At 43.4% G+C, this 18,713-nt stretch overlaps 3 protein-coding genes and 1 long non-coding RNA gene across 18 annotated transcripts in view; 3 read left to right on the forward strand and 1 right to left on the reverse strand.

Annotated features, from left to right (window-relative positions):
* The window catches only part of TMEM263 (transmembrane protein 263), a 32,265-nt gene extending 26,176 nt beyond the window's left edge, over positions 1-6,089 (forward strand). For all 8 annotated transcript variants that reach the window (XM_023936412.2, XM_086887255.1, XM_023936421.2 and 5 more), the window contains one exon: positions 3,517-6,089. In XM_023936412.2, the coding sequence (XP_023792180.1) occupies positions 3,517-3,803 (287 nt within the window). In that variant the 3' untranslated portion in view covers positions 3,804-6,089. The remainder of the gene's footprint in view (positions 1-3,516) is intronic.
* Positions 6,090-6,671: 582 nt separating this feature from the next.
* On the reverse strand, positions 6,672-17,480 carry MTERF2 (mitochondrial transcription termination factor 2). 6 transcript variants are annotated; one of them, XM_086887248.1, is made up of 3 exons: positions 17,429-17,480; positions 15,964-16,757; positions 6,672-9,924 (listed from the first exon to the last, which is right to left on the reverse strand). In XM_086887248.1, exons 2-3 carry the CDS (start codon positions 16,190-16,192, stop codon positions 8,717-8,719), a joined length of 1,437 nt encoding a protein of 478 aa, XP_086743374.1. In that variant the 5' UTR covers positions 16,193-16,757; positions 17,429-17,480; the 3' UTR covers positions 6,672-8,716. The 6 variants fall into 6 exon arrangements, with proteins under 6 accessions (XP_086743374.1, XP_086743379.1, XP_086743375.1 ...); XM_086887253.1 differs by lacking the exon at positions 15,964-16,757 and having other exon boundaries at positions 17,429-17,446; XM_086887249.1 differs by lacking the exons at positions 15,964-16,757; positions 17,429-17,480 and adding an exon at positions 13,838-13,984.
* On the forward strand, positions 13,927-15,651 carry LOC147653517 (uncharacterized). The gene is made up of 2 exons (XR_015286360.1): positions 13,927-14,359; positions 14,529-15,651. It is a non-coding gene; the product is annotated as an uncharacterized LOC147653517 (long non-coding RNA).
* CRY1 (cryptochrome circadian regulator 1) overlaps positions 17,467-18,713 on the forward strand; it is a 39,331-nt gene continuing 38,084 nt past the window's right edge. The window contains exon 1 of one of the 3 annotated variants that reach the window (XR_015286358.1): positions 17,467-17,999. Coding sequence is in view for 2 of the 3 variants with exons in the window: in XM_086887242.1 (XP_086743368.1) it covers positions 17,842-17,999 (158 nt within the window). In the remaining variant the exon portion in view is untranslated. The remainder of the gene's footprint in view (positions 18,000-18,713) is intronic. The other 2 variants (XM_086887242.1, XM_086887243.1) reach the window with 2 other exon arrangements.

An 18,713-nucleotide genomic window follows, 5' to 3' on the forward strand; every position in this document is an offset into this window, starting at 1 on the left:
AGAAGATGGGCAGTTACTGAAGGACTTAATTTGCAGATTAGTTTCCAGAGATATGAATTGGTTTAATGGGTATTTATTTCTGCTATTCATTATATGAGACAGAAAGAGCCCAGCTTCATTTTTTGACACATTGCTGTATTCATAGTGCATGTGACTTTTATGCAAGATGTGTTTAAAAAAATACAGAATTTCATTACTGCTTCTGGAGACTGTTTTCCACCATACAATTAAAAGTGATTCCAACTGTTCACAATCTCATAGTTTCATAAAAACAACCACACACTTGACTTTGTTAATGCAGTGACATCATGGTCTGAATACCAACTGAATATTAAATTTGCTATTAGATCTGCAGAGGAAATGCAGTTGCAGATGAGCAGTTTCTTCCAAGCTGTGGACGAGCAGGATTGAACAGAGTTGTGTTTGCATAATGTGACTGGAAACATACTAGATCAAAAGCAATTCTTGGCACACAGGTTGTCTGTGTTCTGTCTGCTCTTGCTTTAAAACCAAATGTGTTGGATGTAGAGGTCGGTGAGTCATGATTCCTCTCGGTTCATTGCTCTTCAGTTTATAATGGCCTTTAAAAGTTCTGTTTGTTGGTCTGTTTTTTTTTTTTCACCTCAGCTTTTATATGTTGTATAACTGAACAATTTACTTCATTTGAACAACAGTATTATCCACGAACAGTAGCAGAAAGCACTGGAGTAGCTCACTCTATTCTTAACAGCTATTAGGCAAGAAACACAAGTAGAAGAAAATGAGAGGAAAGGGAAAAATAGGTTTTCATGGAATAGTAATTCTTCATCTCGATTATACTTGTTATAGTAGCATGGTGTGAGAACAAAAACCTTGGTCTTTTGGTGTTAAGATCCCAGAAGCATTGCTGATAGCAAATGCCTGATTGGAAGCTACACCTTAATGTGTTATCTTCAAGTCTAAATTTTAAGGCTGGGTTTTGCTTGCTTAGTTGTTAGGGGGTTTTTTACCTTAAAGATTTAATTGTGTTTTATACATATTAAACATCATGCATAGAAAGTGAACAGTGGTGTGAAAACTAGAACCTATTCTTTATTGAGTAAGGCAATGAAACAAGTGGGTATTTTTTTATCTTCCTAGAGTATTCACTAGGTTTTCCAGATTCAGAGCATACCAGCAGAATTTGATTATCACTGGTTATTCCAAAGTTTTACTTAAAAATCTGTGAGCAGCTAAGACTTATTTTCTTCTGCACATTGTTTTCTTTCAGTATGACAATAACTAGTTTGAATATGAAGTCTAAATAGATGGAGAAAGTTGGTGTATGAAAGTTAGAGGGAGTAGAATGAAGCACAGCTTATCTTAATGTGAACTCCATCCTTGAAGAGGCTTTTTCCTTTTGATTCTATTTCACGTGCATGCTTCAAGCCTTACAAGTTTAGTTAAAATATTGTAATACCCTTGAAAAATAACCCCATTTTGAATGTTCTGCCAGGCCCTATATATGATAAACCTACACCATCACAGAAAGACGGCCAAATGTGGATGGAAGGATACCAGATCAATGCTGGCAAGATCACCTCTCTGAACAGGCTGCCAAAATACTCCTTAAAGGAAAGGCTCAGTTCCAAAACCAATTTGCAATTTTTTCCCTAAAGATAGAAATAGTTGTAGTGTGTTCAAATCATGTTCAACAAGTTTTAAAGGATGCATAGAAGAAGCTTTTGTGCTCCTGCTTTTCATGAGTAGTGCTATTCTAATGCTGTATTTTCTGTCTTGCAAGTGGAGCCAACCTTTGCAACCTAAGTTCATTTAAACTCTTGTTTATTCTTGGATTCCTTTCAGTGGGAAGCTGGCTGCAAAATAGCCTGGTAGAGCCAACTCCTGGATAGGGAACTTGTGTCATTTTCTCAGTGCTCCATAAATCACAGAATATTCTGAGTTGGAAAGCACCCACAAGGATCATCAAGCCCAGCTCTTAAGTGGAGGGTACACATGGGGATCAGCTCACAACCTTGGTGTTATCAGCACCATGTCTAAGTGACTGAGTCAATCTCCTCAGATTTAGGCATGATCTGGTACTCTTTGGAAACATACTCTTTAGAGAAAAGGAGACCAGGGATGTGTGTCCTACAATAGAAATCAACTGGCAATAAAACTTCACAGCACTGGGTGTTTGTTAGACCTCATAGACAATGCAAACAGGATGGAAATAGAATGTGCCAGCCATTACCAGAAGTTATTTCTACACCATCATGTTCTGTATTTACACCTGTGAAATAGAGTAGATATCAAAGGACTACCTGAAGTAAGGTAAAAAAAAAACCCCACATAAAGATTACGTTTGTTTGTATCTTTTATTAAAGTTAGTTATGATGGATATTCTTGCTTACATCAGTTCTGATTCAGTGACATCAGATCTTAAAATTCAGTGGGATGAAACTTCACACTTATTTTAGTGATAGCAAACCTGTTAAGTGAAGTGAAACAGTTTCTGACCAAATTTGTTACAAGTTCTATTAGTCTCATCACAAGAATCCTCTAGTGATTAATCCAAGACATTGGATTTTATAGCAGACTCTGCATGTTTCCGAGTGTGATGCTTTAAAGGATTTCTGTATGTAAAAAGAAATTCTGCTCTCTGTGTGTTTGTTGGCAGTGCATTTTTGCTGGAGATGTCCATGTTGAAAGCTGGCCTAGAATGAACCAGGAAGGGCAGAACGTGGCTTTAAGTAAAAGGCTGTCGTTTATGTTTTCAGTTTCTATTATCTATATCAATTTCTTAAATAGGAGACCAGTGTAAGCTGGAAGGACTTGGTATTTTCAACTCCTTTGGGCTTCACTATTCCATATCCTTATTTTCCCTTCTTGTCAACTTTGTAGGAAATTCTCTCATTTAAGTGGCATCTTTTGCTTGAATTATTCCAGGTATGCACATAGGAACTCTGACCTTTACAGTTTTTTAATGAATTCCGAGTCCTGGCATTATCACAAATGCATTGGCAGTGCATGGAAAATTGCTCGCCCTAGTTTTCATCTTGTAGTATATGGGTGCTGGAACATGATTCTTGGAATCTGTGCTCTGGATGCAAGTTGTGGGCAGTGAGGGAGCTGGGGACAGACCTGTTCTGCTGGTTCTCCTAAGGCATGTTGCAGTGGAAAGTCACTGTGTTGGCATGGCTAGACAGAGGTCTCCCGTGCATCTACAGCTGGTTTTTCTTTCCTGCTGCCTCCTTGAGCAGTTGTCCTCCAAGCATCTTATTTCTGCTCCTGACTCCCTTACCTCTTTATTTCATGTCTGTTTATTCCCTAGCTCTGCCCACTGTGGTTCCACTTGCTCTTTTCTTGGTTTCCCTCTTGTTTGTTAATTGGAACTAGGTGTTGTATGAGCATCCAAGAAAAGCGACCTGCAAGGTAAGTATAGACTGTGTGCAATGGCTGTTAGGCTAGAAAAGAAAATACTTTTGAGTAATGTTTTTTTAGAAAATGCTTAAATTCTGGTGCTGAGATTGATTTTCTTGTTGTTTCTTCCCTTAGGGTCACTCAAAGACCACCCGCAGCAGCAGGCTGGCATGCTTTCTCGTGTGACTGGTGGCCTCTTCAGTGTCACAAAGGGAGCTGTTGGTGCCACGATTGGGGGTGTTGCTTGGATTGGAGGGAAGAGCTTGGAAATTACCAAAACAGCAGTCACATCTGTGCCTTCCGTGGGAGTAGGTCTAGTGAAAGGAAGTGTTTCTGCTGTAGCTGGAGGCGTTACAGCTGTAGGATCTGCTGTTGCAAGTAAAGTGCCTTTAACAGGAAAGAAAAAGGACAAGTCCGACTAAAACCAAAACTGAGACGTACTCAATTCTCCAGAATATTGCATCAGTGGCATTAAAATCTGCTAAGATTGGGACCATGAGAAGCCATGTGTCTTAGACACTTCATCTTCTAACGAGTTGTGCAAGTAACTCGATTTCATCTGAAAAGGACAGAAGAAGCTTGGCTAGCACAGCGTATGAGGATTTATTAGAGCCTAGATTGAAGCTTTGTATCTGGTGAAATGTTACACTTGATAACTATAGAAGTGAGTGTATCTGAAGGAATAATAAGTATTTGAATAGTTATTTACTGTATGTCTTCTGCAGTTTTGGACTAAAATGTGAATGTAGAAACTCGGTAGTCTCTGTGATGCCATCGATACAACGAGATGCCAATTACTGTTCTCAGTGGTTTTCACATCCTCCTGCTAAGGATCCTTCAGCTGTGTAAAAGCACTGTTGGACATACCCAGTCTTGGTTATGAACCTGTATTTGCAAGCAGCCTGTAAACTATCCCTGACTGCATTCTGCCAGTGAAGACTGGAGCAGAGACTGGAGGTGTGCAGGAATAGGAAATGAGAATGGGAGATAGAAGTGTAAAAGTTTAACAACATGGTAGAAAGGCTCAGAAAGAGTGAACTATCTTAATGCCTTACTGGAATAAAATCTCTTTTTACTAGGTGAAGCTGTGTAAAGAACTGTTCTGTCATTTCAGTACAGTTCACAGAATGAGCCTTAGGCTCTTTATAAATCCTTATATCTGAAACTTTGTCTGTTTTTACTGAAAACGTGATTGCTTCATCTCAGGTGTATTTAATAATATGCATCTATCTCCTACAAGTGAGACCTTGCTTTTAATGAACTTCTTACAGACGCTAGTAAAAAGGACAGCCTGTGGAAACTGGGCTGATGTTTGTGGTCATCTAGCACAGCTGTCTAACTTGCTAGGAATTCTTGTGTAGCTGGAAACCACTGAAGAACTAGCAAAGCTGTTCTCTCAACTCCGTGACACACCAGGTTAGCTTTTTGCTCTGTTTAGGCAAATGCAAGGAAATTTTCACTACATTTCTTGTACTTTCCACTTTGATTTTTGAGTAAAATGCAATACTTGTATTTAAAACAAACCAAAAACAGTAGATGAGGCCTTAAAAAAAAGAAACGTGATTCAAGTAATTTGTATACTGACAGATTCCAAATGTTGACACCTCAAACGGGAATACCTGTACATCCTCTGCAGCATGTGAGGCAAAATGCACTTGTAATGGCACAACGCAAGGTTGCCTTAAAATAGAAACCATTTGTGATCTTTTATTTGTGTAGTGATTTTCCAAGTATGTCACCTCTTTAGAAGCCCATGGAAGGCATCTGTTCATGTTGTGTATGCAGTATTTTCTAAAAACTTGTGTTTCTATGGAGAACTTGTAACTTACTTTTTTCAGTGGCTGTGGTTGTACTAGAAGGTTATATGAGGGGGACTTCTTATAAATGAAAAAAACTTGAAACATATCACTTGTCAAACTTAATCCTCTGTTCATGGGTGTTGAAAGTACACCATGTCTCAATTATGGTACTGTAGTCACCCAATCTCCTGAGCCATTGGTACTTCAACAGCAAAAACCCAAGAAATGGTGCCTGCTCCTTCTGTTAGATGCACCAGCTGCTTGGTTCTGATCTGCTGCAAGGGTGTAATGAGGTAAGTTGATGCAACAAATAGAACACTTCTAACTATTTTTTTAATGGTCAAAAGCAAATTGCATAGAATATAGTATTGTTAGAGGTACCAGTTAGCTCTAGATGTGAGCTAGCCTGCATATCAGAGGCAATTTTGCTGCAGCATATAATATAGTATAGTCTGCTCCCGTGCAATTTCCAATGTAGCAATATTCCCCAAGTGCTGCCACTGAACTCTTTTTTTAAAAGAGTCACCTGTTTGGAGCATAGTGATCATTTGTGACAGCCAAACTCTTCCTATTAGTTTTTCTGTAAATGCTGAACTGGTCATATCCATGTTTTTTACTAAATTATTTTATTTTAAACTTTGAAACTTGGAGCAAAACAAGTGTGGTCTGAGATAAGCAATGTTAGGTATGTAAAGAGTTGCCAACACTTCATTATGTTTTGTTCTTAACATATCCTGTAGCTATTATTTTGAGTCTTGTAACTGAACATGGTTTTAGTTTTCAAAGAGCTTAGCTTTGTCCTATATCCTGTGTGTTTTCCATTCACTTATGAAACTTGCTTCATCTTGAAAACTTGTTCCAGTTCTGTCCTGGCACCTGTGAAACATTAAATAGTTGCTGTTTCAGACATTTGAAAGCTTCCTTAGTTTATCAACCTAAGTTTATACCTTAGGTATAAATCTTCCCACAGTACCACACTCCAGAGTGTCTTTTATTTGTGTCTACTTAGTACCAACCAGCTCTTAACAAAAGCTGTAACTTCAGTGTATAAGCTGTGCACAGACACAGCACAAAATGTTTTGCACTAATTTTCTTTTCCCCTGGTCAACGATGCTTGGGAATACCCAGGTTTAAGGTCATAGTGTGCTGAATGCAATATGGAACTGAAATTTTCTGGGGGAGTGAGGTTGTTCTTTTGCCTTGGGATTGTTTTTGTGGTAGCTTTATTTCACTTTCCTTTTCCCAGTCCCTGTTTCAAAAGGGGAAATGTTTATGAAGGCAGCTGGGATGCCTGACTGCTCTCCAGGTAGCGAAAGGCTTACGTACAGGCTGGTCCACAGTCACTGTGAGTAACAAAAGATGAGTACTTCAGAAATACAGTGTTTTGGTGACTGGGAGCTTTCCTGAGGTTTTATTGTAAATGAATCCTGAGAAGAGACAAACAGTTCCCAGGATAGAGTTATGAATGAAGGATTGACTGACTTCATCTGGTAGCAGAGAATAAGAGCATTTCTGCTCATGCTTTTATTTTGAAAGGGGAGGAGAAACTGAAACATTCAGAATGCAAAATGAGTTTGTGATAACTCAGGCTGTGCGTTAGTTAAGGAAATACATCCTTTTCCTGTTCTGTTTCCACTGGAAATAATTTAAGTGATGGGAATAAGCTGTTTGAAGAACTTTTTAGAAACAGATACCTGTAGAAATGATAGAACTAAATATTCTGGGAAAATACTGTTCTTATTTTCCTTTCCTCCTAAGCTACCGATCAGGTCGCTGGCTCAGTTACAGGTTGTGTTAGTAAGAGCTTTGGAGAGCTGACATGCTCCTTTGTGTCTGAGGGGAAGGAGGCTTTTGAATTCAGATTAATATTGTCTGCTTAATAGCTGAGCAGAGAAGGACAGTCAGAAAGTGACAAAGGCAAGTTCCTGTGAATTTTTAATATGGCTGTCTTCCCAGTTTCCTCTTAAAAAATGATAATGTGTTTTGAAAGATTCAGCATAGACACAGCCTGGTACCACAGCCTCATTTTTTTCATGATGGTGATACATCCTCTTCTTGAATTCCTGCCACTGTCACACGTGCTCCTGTTAAGAGTGGTATTTACCCCCAGAAACGCCTGTCACGTCCGCACTTGCGTGCAGAGTGCTCAGTGTAAGACCTTCAGCTGCTGAGATCTTGAGACTGCTCCTACCAGGTGTTCCCAGCTTTTTCCCAGTGCACAGCAGATAATGTGGCAGTCTTTATAAAATCATCATTCTTGCAGCCCACCCTCTGGACCAGTAATTCAATACCAGCTTTCTTCAGCAATTACAAACCACATTTTAAGAAATGGAAGCCTGGACTTGCTGCCAAAATGTGTGTTGAAGAATGCCTGGAGTGAGGGCGGTGTGTAGCTGGTTTTTATTCTGTTGTCAAGAGGGAATATGTGTGGAATAGCTACTTTAAAAAGTCTGAGAAGTAAAGTCACTGATGATCCTAATTCTGTTGAAATGATTGTCAGTGATGCTGCTATTTTATATTATCATTCACAGTCCACAAATGAGAAGAAATCAAATCCCTTGAGAACTTAAACACTGTCTGATAGTTACTATTTTGAAAGCCAGCACTTGTCGCCAATTGTCATATGGTGTTATCTGAGAAGCAGTGCCACCCATATATTTAGAAACTGTTGCAGCTGTTTGCAAATCTGGTACTCATGTTTAATCACCAGTGGTTTACAGACTAGAGTTTTGTTGCACCTAACAGAAAAGCATGACATTCTCTTTTCTCCTACAATCATTTGAGACTTGAGTCTCCCTTATCTTTCCTGTCCCCAAACCTTGCTAGAAGAGATTAAGGACTATACAGTAGCAAGAAATATATTTCCTCCTGTTCCAGACCTTTTGAGAATTAAGTAAATTTTGAAATCTCAGAAATGTAAAGGTTGTTATCTTGTAGCTTCTTTGCATTATGGTTTGTACACAAACATACTAGAGTCTCACTGTAGCAGTCAATGAATAGAAAATCATCATGTCCCACCCCTGTGCTTAGGACAGGGCTTTCCTGTCCAAGAAATCAAGTCTTGCTGCAGGTCAGGATCCAGGAGCTAAAGCTACTTCAGCAATAAGGAAAAGAACTCCAAGAGCATTTCCTGAAAACAGTGAACCAGCAGATTGATGAACACTGCTGGAAAAATAATAATCCTCCTTTTGTCTTCCTCAGATAAAAATTGTGCTAATCAGTACCACGGGCTGTGGTGTTGTGCAGTGACAGAGCTGAAAATCTAAGGCAGTTAATGCCCCATCAGGTAAGAAAATGTCACATCTGAGGTACTCTTAGGAAAAGGCCACCTTTATCATAACTGTAACTTCTATGATATTATTTGAAAGCATTAGAATACTACAATTGTACACTGAAGTTGTGCGTAAGACCCGCTCCTGGACAAAGTACACTGTAAGACTACAGTCTTGATTAAGATTGCTTTTCTTCCATCTCTTCTTGAAGAACCAACTTCCCTTTTAATTTGCTTTTGCATAACTTGAAGTACAGCATTCAAATTAATCTTCAATGTGTAGAGGAGCAACAGGATTAAAAATTGGTCTCTCCTTCTTTGATTGTATCTTACCATAAGTGACTTCAAAATCTTTTTTAGTACCATTCAAGCTTTCTAGATTTCCACTCTTTATATCATATCCTAATGCAGAGAGCTTTTTAATTCGGTACTGAACAATTTGTGTTGTCAATTCCAGCACCATTGGTGTCTCTCTAATCTGTGCTATAGAAATTCCTTCCTTCAGTAGTCCTTCAAGTCTTTCTTCCAAAACTGGAACAGAATAGTAGAGAAGGGCTGGGCATTTCAGCACTAGTTGTTTTAGTTCTTGATCACTGCACTTGAAGGTGTTTTTGGAGAAAAGCATACTCTCCTGCATAGTGGTAGAATTAAGTTGAAAAATGAAGCCTTTAAGTTTGGATAGCAGCTGTAGAACTTCCTGGTCAGTGAAATCATTCTTTTGGAGAAATTCCAAGTTCTCCTGGATTGCGGTGGAAGTATTTAATAAAATAAATGGATTTTGGCTCAATAGCTTCAGTATCCAGATCTTCATATTTGCTTCAGAACCCCCTAAATTTAAATAATTTCTTTGTAATGTCTCTATCACAGTTTTGTTTTTCTCAACAGGATTATAGAAAATATTGGGTGCACTTGTCAAGAACCTGGTGATTATATTATTCTTAAGTCCCAGCTCTTGAAAAAATAGTATGTTTGCCTTCTGGTTCTGCTGATACTCAGTAGTAAAAAAAGACTCTGGAAATTGTTCTATTAATCTAATCAGCTGTTTTTCATTCTGGCATACTAATTGCCATAAAGCTCTTTGAGAGTTTATCTCTGCTGGGGTGTGAAGAATTGCCTCCGGGCAGCGTTCTATAATGTTGGCTACAGTGGTCTCATCTGCTCCCATTTCCTGTAAGATACCAGCAATTTCTTTAACATAGGCCACATCCTGGAGAAGGACCCATTCCTTCAGTCTGCGTATCTTAGTTATGTCAACTGACAAACTGTAGAGATTCTCGAGGGTTTTTTTATTTTCCTCTTTTGACTTGGTATCAGTTGTGTAACTGGAATGTATTAGGAAGCTTTTGTTTGTTATGTCAGGCCATACTGATGAAAGCTTCAGTCCTGGGTTACAGCTCTGAGATCTTGTCAACAGAAGAGTGAATATGTCTTTTGCACCGTGAGCGACTCTTCTCAACATCATGGAAGTCAGTCCTGTGGAGACACAACAACTGTAAGAAAACACATTTAAGGAATGAGTTAATGGTCAAGATCATCGATGCTTAGACAGAACTGGCATAAGAAATTACTCTCCAGAGTGGTTTTAGTTACTAGTGCAAAATCCAGCTTTCACATGAAAGCAGGGGGAAAGACTATTTTTGAAAGGTTAGTGTTCTGATGGATACATTACTGGAAGAGTTACATGGATGCAACAGACTTGATGTGGGGCAGTGCTCTGTCCATATCAATGCCTGCAGTCATACAAGCTCCAAAATGTCAGCCATTTCTTGTAGCTAATATTGTTACTGCATTTTGGATCACTTCCACTGTATGAGGAAAATGATTCATGCAACTTCATTTGACAGCAATCCCACTAAATTAACAAAAAATGGCAGCTTGAATCTCTTAGTTCTTATGAATGTATTTGCTTTAACTTCTCAAGCATTATTTGGAGTGTGAGTTGTTCTTTCATGTGTCAAGAGACCCACCACGCAGTGCTGCATCAGCAGCAGTTTGTAGCATAATTTCATTTTGAAATCATTCGTTATATAATTAAGGGAAAAAAAAGTCACATGAACCTTTATGTAAGTGTTTTTCACCAGCCAAGTGTGTTAAATGAGTTTGAATAAGCACCATGGTATTTTGGGGGAGGAAGCAAGTACACAGTAACATTTGTTGGCCTTCACCTACCTCTTCCAGCACCTAGTTTGCTACAGCTGCTCCCTGCACCAATGCCTTATTTCTGCCTCCAGGTCTCTTCTGTAGGCAGAGCCTTGTGGAATAGGTGTGTGGCTGTGCTGGAGTCCACAGGGCCAACCCCACACCTCACCTTTGCCCAAATTCACTGCCCAGTTATCACCAATAGCACATGCACTGTCACTTGCTCTGCAGGGGCAAAGGAGCTGCAGCAATCAAAGAAAGATATCATCAAGTGTATCTTTAACTTCCTGGGGGGTGTTCTCATAACGACCCTGTGGAAGTACTGACTGTGAGAGGGAGAACTGCTGATCTCTGCAATACTCCTGCAAATAGCTGCTGCTGGTAACATGCTTAAAACTGCTCAAACTGAAAGTGAGAACATTTGGACAGTTGCTTTCACCTCTCCCTATAGCATGCTTCAAAAAATACCTACCTGAGCATTGCTAAATTACTTTCGGTTGTTTTGTTTGTTTGTTTGTTTGTTTTGGTGTTGTTTGGTTTTGGGTTGTTTTTTTTAGGAGAGAAAATACTGTTATGATCACGCAGTCTAATCTCCTGTCCAACAAACCTCAATACCTGTCACAGAGCTGCACTAGAGCCCATCTTCTAAGAAAATAATGTGGTTTGTTTAGAGAACTTTAGTGGTAGGTCCTCTTTCTAGTTGCCAGGTATAGTTAAATATTTTATAGATGTAAATCCTTCATCTCAAGAAACTGTACCTTTGCTTTTTTTCTGCTTCTGAGGTGGACTACTGTTATGTTACTACATCATAAACTAACAGAATATGACATAATTTCCTATATGCACACTTATGTTATTAACAGAAGCTGTTTATTGATAACTTGTTCTCTAGTATTATTTCACACCTCTAAGGCAAAACTAATTGCCTAATGTGCTGGTTGTGTCAGAACCCCAAGGCTGATGGTTTTGTCTTCCTACACCTTGTGACTTAAGAAATGCTGTCCCAAGCCGCACAACAGAACAAGTGATTTTTTCCCAGTAACCCTGGAAGTGTAGGTAAGTGTAGGTAAGTCACAGATGTTTTGTGTGCTGACCTTTCCATGTCCTGAAAGATGGGCTGCAAACTAAATCTCTCCTCCACAGGACTGACACAACTGCCTGTGTCTGAGCACTCTGAGTAGTTCTACTGAGTTTAGTGGGTCCAGTCAGAATAATCAAATCTCTGAAGGATCAGGGTTTTCTTCTTTAATGCTTCAATTTAGCTAGAAGTGGCCAGCAAAGTGAAGTGTTGTTAAAATTGTTTGGGATGTCAAATAATATTTCCAAAGTACAAACTGGAAAAATAACCATGACTAACTTCAATGTATAATCCTGCTGTTAAACAAAATTCCTTTGAGAGTAATGCAGTCCCTTAAAATACTGTAATTTTTACTATTATAGAACCTTTTAAAAAATCTGATATAGTAAATTGTGCTTTTCTAAAATCTGACATAGAAATGGTTGTTACATTCATTTAAAATAAGCTTTACATTTTCTAAAAATGTCTGGCATCATAGTCAATTTGTCCCTTTTGTTTGTGAGGATCATCAGAACCACAGAATACTGTAAAAGAAAGGAAAACTTTATTTGCCAAAACTCATTTGACTGGGGTACTCAGGAGCCCTTGTGAAAAAGCCCGATGCAAACTACAACATGCAAAATAACATGAATGGATTTGAATGTCTTGGTGTTTTGTAGAAACCAAGAAGATGTGAGTATTGATTTGATGTATTTCCAAGTCCATAGATGACAGTTATCACATTTCCAGGGTATGTAACTGCTTTCAAGAATCCAGAGTTCTCTTAAAGCTCTTGTTGGATCAAATGCATGTTCTAATGCGTAGGACTCCACTGTAACTTTTTACATACTTAGATTGCTGTGGGGATTGTAAAGCAATTGAGAGATTAAGAAGAAAAACTGAGCCAGCTTAGATAAGATGCTTGCTGTCACTGCCAGCAGCACCCTCTCACCACCAAGTGTTAGAACAGCAATAAGGAAGCGAGGTAATGTTGAAGTTGCCTGTGATCCTGCTCGCTAGCACACTTGCAGAGACATGCACATACGAAATAAAGGGGTGCTGTAAGTTTATTATTTAATGAGACTTCTGTGTAAATCTTCTATAGGAAAGAGATACAAGGATCAACTGGTTGATTTATCACCCATGTGAATCTCTGAATGTGTGTTTTGAGACTAAAGTATCACTTTTTTAAAATTAGCAAACTCAAACTTTTACTCATGCTAGGTTGTTCACAAAATCCTTCAGTAAAGATGGCAACAGTATGACTGCTGACTACTACCATTCTCATGATAGGAAACTTAGCAGGCTGTAAAAAATTAAATTAAACTCTTGAATGCCTAGATTGAACTTTGAACCAAGAAGAGTAGGTATCTACCTAGAAGATAGCAGTGTAGACAGGGTTTGAATGGTTTGTGAAGGAATCTGGGCTGGTCAGAGGTTGCAGTTTTGTAGATTAATGCACAGTAAATGTTTGCACTTCTGCACTTACTAAATAATTAATCCCTGCTTTGCATTAGTGGTGGAAATGAAGTAAATGATTATAAAATATATGCCAGACCAACAGAAAGCTTTCTAGAAAATAATATAGAGGATCCTAGGATAATCCAAGTTTGAAGGGACCTCAAGAGCTCAAAGCAGGGTCTGCAGGATCCAGACTGCTTTGTCCAGTCAGATCTTTAAAACCTTCATGAATGGAGCCCAGCCGGCCTCTGTTCTACTGCTCAACTATCCTCATGGGGAAAAAGCTTTTTCTTACATCCAGGAAAGGAGAGAGATTTGAAAAGTGCTTAAGGACGCACTGCACTATTTAAACCACTGGTCATTAAGTGGCGGTGCTTTCAGCACAGACAAAACAAGGGTCTCCATCACAGCCTTCTCCCACGGCTCGGCCCGTGCCTTTCCCACCCTTTGGACTCCGCTTGGGGGCGGAGAGGCGGGAGGCGGCTGTTCTGCTGCAGCCAGCCCGGGAGCCGCAGGCCCATCCCGCCCCGAGCGCCGCTCCTGCCGCAGTCACCGGCGGCCGGGCCTCGCACCCGGGGGTCCCTCCCCTGCCGCGCATCCCTCGGAGCCGCCCTCGCCATCCTCAGCGCCGCGCCGGCCCCTCTGCCCCCGCGCCCCGGTGCCGGCCCCGCCGGAGAGCGGCCGAGCCCGGGCCCGCCGCCCCCGCCCGCGCTCACCGGCCGCGCTCACCGGCCTCGCCGCCGCCGCCGGGCCGCTCCACCGCCGCCGCGCGGGGGGCGCCGGCACGTACCATGTGCCGGGAACGGGAGGGGGGGCGCGGCTGAGCCGCAGGGACGTGGCCGGCCCGCAGCGGGAGCCGGCCCGGGCTCGCCCGGTGCGGAACTGCCCGGGCCAGCGCTTGCGAAGCAGGCCTGGCCGGCACTCGGAAAAGTGAAAGGCCGGTGCATTAAAACAGCTTGCAGAGAGAATTAGCGGGCTAACTCGACAAAAAAAAATAAATGGATAAAAATTTCTAAGTAACACAATAGCAATGAACGGAGCGTTTAAAAGTCAGACTACTTGAGTGCCTGTGCTCTGACGGGAAGCAGATGATCCTTTGGATTCACTAACACCGGCATCGTGATGGGAAGCTTGCCTTACACCAGTGTATTTTCCTCATATATCATCACTGCCTTATTACACAATTACATATAGTCATTTGGCTTATATTGCTTTTCTGGTGGCTTTTCAGAAGTTCACTGAGCTGTGATGGTGAGAGCTATCTTCCTCTATCTTAATTTTTTTTAGCCATATCTACTTATATTTCTTATCTAGAGTAACAAATCAGCAGTCATATAAATGATTTCTAGACTAGAAATATTTTACTAGAGGTGTTAGGATTTTTTAACTAACTCCAAGTCTGCACAATCACATCTTTCAGAGAGTGAAAACCACTGCTGTCGTCTATGTGAACCTTTCTTTTGTAAGCTACATGTTCAGTAGTCTGTGCTGGATCTGTGAAAAAGAGCTAATGAAGAAGAGAAATGCTATATAAAGAAACTTTGCTCTAGGAGCAGGGTTCAAGCTTGGTCTCCTGAATAACAGCTGTTCCAAGAGCAGTTAACGAAGTCTGTGAGTATAATGCAAACAATGATGTCAAAAATATGCATCTAAAAAAATAGCTTCTAATTTGTAAGAGAAAATATAACGTATACTTCCTTCTTTGTTTTTTTCATTTCATGCCTTTGTGTTATCTTTTTTCCCTTCTGTCTTCTCCCCACTCTCTTCATTTTTGCATTCGCAGTCTGGGATAAATTTGCAATATTGTTTAAAAAAAGTTATTCACAAGAGAACACTGTAGAGAGGTTTACTTGTATGAGTTCTTTGATTAACTGTCATTCTATTTTCTATTTCAACTAAGTTGGAGTGGCTCTTCCCTTGAGATCTGACATTTTAATTAATATAGTCTGCATCTATTATATATTAATATATCCTAATACAATATTAATTATACATTAATATGTTCTTTCTCTCTCTTCTGAGTCAAGAACAAACTGTCTCGCATAGAAGGCATGGCCAGATAGAGACAAATAGTGTTTTGACATAATGATATGCTAATGATATACTGTAATTGTTATTTAGCCTGTAGCAACAGAACACCCTAGACACTGATGCTTTTCATGGCTGCAATTTGTTTATGAAACCACAAGGTCTAGTGAGGAAGGGCAGTTTCAACCTCAGTATTCCCAAGAAGATTGGTTGATGCTGGACTTTATTCAGGGCTATCTTCAGTGTGGCAGCCTTGTGGAGAGCTAGCAGGACACAAAATGAATATGAAAAAGCAGTTTAAATGTTTGAAATAAAAGCTGTGTTATGAAGTGACTTTCCTTGAAAATAAGGAATTTACTTCTTTAGTGTGTTCAAAAATTATAGAATTCAAATGAGCTTGATGGACAGTGGTTAGTAACTACTGAACTTCCTTTTTATTTTTTTATTTGAAAATTATTTATCAAATATTTGTCATGTAATAATAAAAATAATAATAATAAAAACAACCAGGCAAATAAGAACGTACTTTGTATTAACTGAGAAAGCAATGTTTGACTTTAACAATGACCCCACTACTCTGGCTCTGAGTTGCAGCAAGGGTATATGATGGGATCCTGTATGTTCTTCTTGGATCAGAATGATGAGCTGTGCCATATGATTTTCTACATACAACAAAGTGAGAACTGAAAAATTCATCATAATTTATGCTATTGTTAAAGTCAGCACTCAAAAGCTGTTCAGTCTCCACGTGCTACACCTTTTAAAACTAAATTTTGTATAAGACCAAGCAGAAGGGGATTCTAATCATGGCTGGGGCTTTTGCATACCTTGATCATCAGGTATGGCCTGATGGTGGTGATACTTCTCCCAGGTAAGCTGTGACAGGATGAGAGGACAGAGCCTCAAGCTGCACAAGGGGAGGTTCAGGTTGGACAGCAGGAGAAAGTTTTTCACAGACAGGGTTGTTAAGCATTGGAATGAGCTGTCCAGGGAGGTGATGAAGCCACCATCTGTGGAGGTGTTCAGTAAACAACTGGAAGTGGAACTCAGTGCCATGGCCAAGCTGAGATGGTGGTGGTCAGTAAAAAGTTGGCCTCAGAGGTCTTTTCCAACCTAAATGATTCTGTGATTCTATTACTATGTTTATTATGTCATTTGAAGTGAGGAAAGAAAAGCATGAAGGGAAAAAATCTATGATGCCTGTGCGTCTTCTTGCTGACTTCTACTTTCTGTGTATCTTAGCAGAAAAAATATTTTAGGAGAAAGAAAAATGACAGTTCTTAAAGTACTGTCTGGAATTGTCCAAGTTAAGAAAGGTCCTTACTGCTGATTTGGATCCTCTGCCTTTTTACTTGTCTTGTACTCCCTTTTATCTCTCTAATAAGACCGCTCTTGCTGTTGCTACCCACTTGTCCGTGAACACTCTGGAAGCTGTAGATTTGAGCTGAAATCCACAGGTGGAGGTTTATTTTCAGAGCTGCAACTAGAGCTGCCCTGCTAAGGCTCCAGAGGGTTGTACTGAATCCTGTCAGTGCCATGCCCCCGTCGGCCTCCGGTGCAGCCAAGGAGCAGGTCCAGGGAAACCCGCTGTGCGGGCAGCACACCGGCGGCGGCTCGAGCTCTGTAATTAACAGGCGTGAGAAATTCACCTTTTAGTAATGACTTTACTAACGGTGCGAGAGGGACCATTTTAACTCGTTCTGCTGCTCGACAGCCTCTTTGGGTGCGGCAGCGCCGCACGGCCGAGCGGCTCTCTCTTGCCCGGGGGTTCCTTTTGACCAGCACGTCCCGACGGCACCGAGCCCTCGGCCCGCGTCACAGAATCGTCAGGGCTGGAAGGGACCTCCGGAGCTCCGCTGCTCCGGGAGACGCTCCCTACGCACACGCTTACATAACCCCCGCCCGCTTCCCGCGGGATGGGGCCGGCGGCCGCGGCCCGGGGAGCGGCCGGCTGACGGGAGCGGCGCGGGCGCGCGCAGGGCGCGATACGTAACAGGCTCGGGGGCGCGCGCGCGCCTGCGCCTCCCGGCGGAACCGGCGCCACCGAGAGCCGCCTCGCGGCCCCGTGCTCATCCGGGTCCCGCCGCGCCGCGGGGGGAAGGTGGGGGGGGGGTGGCGGAGAGCCGCGCCCCGCCCCCCGCCGCCACGGCCCTCCGGCCCCGCGCCGCCCCGGCGGCCGCGGTTCCCTCCGAGATCGCGGGCCCCACGGCCGCCTGCCTCCCTCCCCGCCGCGGGCGCGCGCCCGCCCGGCCGGGCCTCCCTTCCCCCGCGCGCCGCCGGTACCGAACACACCTCAGAAACGTGAGGGGCCGCGGTCACGTGGGAGCGGCGCCGGCCAATGGGCGGCAGGGGGCGGGGCGGAGTGGCCGGCGCAGCCCAGCGGCCGGCGCAGTCACAGGGCCAGCGGCGAGGAGGAGGCAGCGGCTACGGACGGCGCTTTCCGCGGGAAGGGCGCCGTCACCGCCCAGCAGAGACCGCCGGATCCAGCGCTCCCACATTTCGTCCCTGCTCTCCCCGGCGCGGGGGCTCCGCGGGGTGATGCGTCCCCGCCGGGCGGCCGCTCCCGCCGTGTCCGCCGGGTCCTAGAGCCGTCCGCAGCGAGGCCCCGCGGGCCGCCCCGCCGCCCGTCCGTGCTCGCCCGGCGGCGCCGGGCCATGAGCGGCCCCACGGGCGGCGGCGGTTCCCGCTGAGCGCCCGCACCCGGCATGGGGGTGAACGCCGTACACTGGTTCCGCAAGGGGCTGCGGCTCCACGACAACCCGGCGCTGCGGGAATGCATCCAGGGCGCCGACACGGTGCGCTGCGTCTACATCCTGGACCCCTGGTTCGCCGGCTCCTCCAACGTGGGCATCAACAGGTGGCGGTGAGTGCGGGGCGCTGCGGGGGCCCTAATCTCCGCGTTATGTATTCGGTCACGCTGCCTCCCCGCCATCCCCTCCCCTCCGCGCCCGATTGGGCCGCCGCCAGCGCCGGCTTCTCTCGGCCGCCCTCCCTCCCTCCCTCCCCGCGGGCCCGGCGGTGTTACATATCCAGCCCTGCGCCGGCCCGGGCTGCGGCTCCCGCGGCGCACGTGGGAGGGACGGGGAGGAAGGGACCGGGAAGCCCGTGGCAAGAGTGCGGGGCGGTGGGCTGTGGCTTCTCGGGGAGGGCAGCGCTTGTTGTCGCTCCCGAGGGCGGCGGTTCCGTGCGGTTCCGAACGCTGGTGCACAGAGCGGGGTTGCTGCCGGGGAAAACCCTGTGGGGAGTAGCCCGGAGGGCTTGCTCCATCTCAGGAACTCTGGGCAGCCGGGAAGCCCAGGGCGACTCCGTCCTGGAAAAACTGTGAAGCTGCTCGCTTAGCTCTCAAGTCCTTTCTCAGAGTAGCGTTCCTGCATGGAGCGGTATGACAAAATACCCTGAGCTGGAAGTGACCCACGAGAATCGTGGAGTCCAGCTCCTGGCCTTGCATAGAAGAGCCACAAGAAACCCACAGTGTGCCTGAGAGCGTTGGCTAAATGCTTCTTGAACTTTGACTGGCTTGGTGTCCCTTTCCGGAGCATGCAGATTTGTTCCTGCACCGTCAAGCCAGTTGTAATTC

Source organism: Cyanistes caeruleus, chromosome 4 (assembly GCF_971803275.1).
Source record: "Cyanistes caeruleus chromosome 4, bCyaCae1.hap1.1, whole genome shotgun sequence".
Taxonomy (NCBI): domain Eukaryota; kingdom Metazoa; phylum Chordata; class Aves; order Passeriformes; family Paridae; genus Cyanistes; species Cyanistes caeruleus.

Coding starts and splice junctions, on each gene's coding strand:
- MTERF2 (XM_086887248.1), bottom strand. CDS start 16,192: ATGGCACTGAGTTCCACTTCCAGTTGTTTACTGAACACCTCCACAGAT. Junction 9,925..15,963: donor GGCCATACCTGATGATCAAG/GTATGCAAAAGC, acceptor GTGTCTCCACAG/GACTGACTTCCATGATGTTG.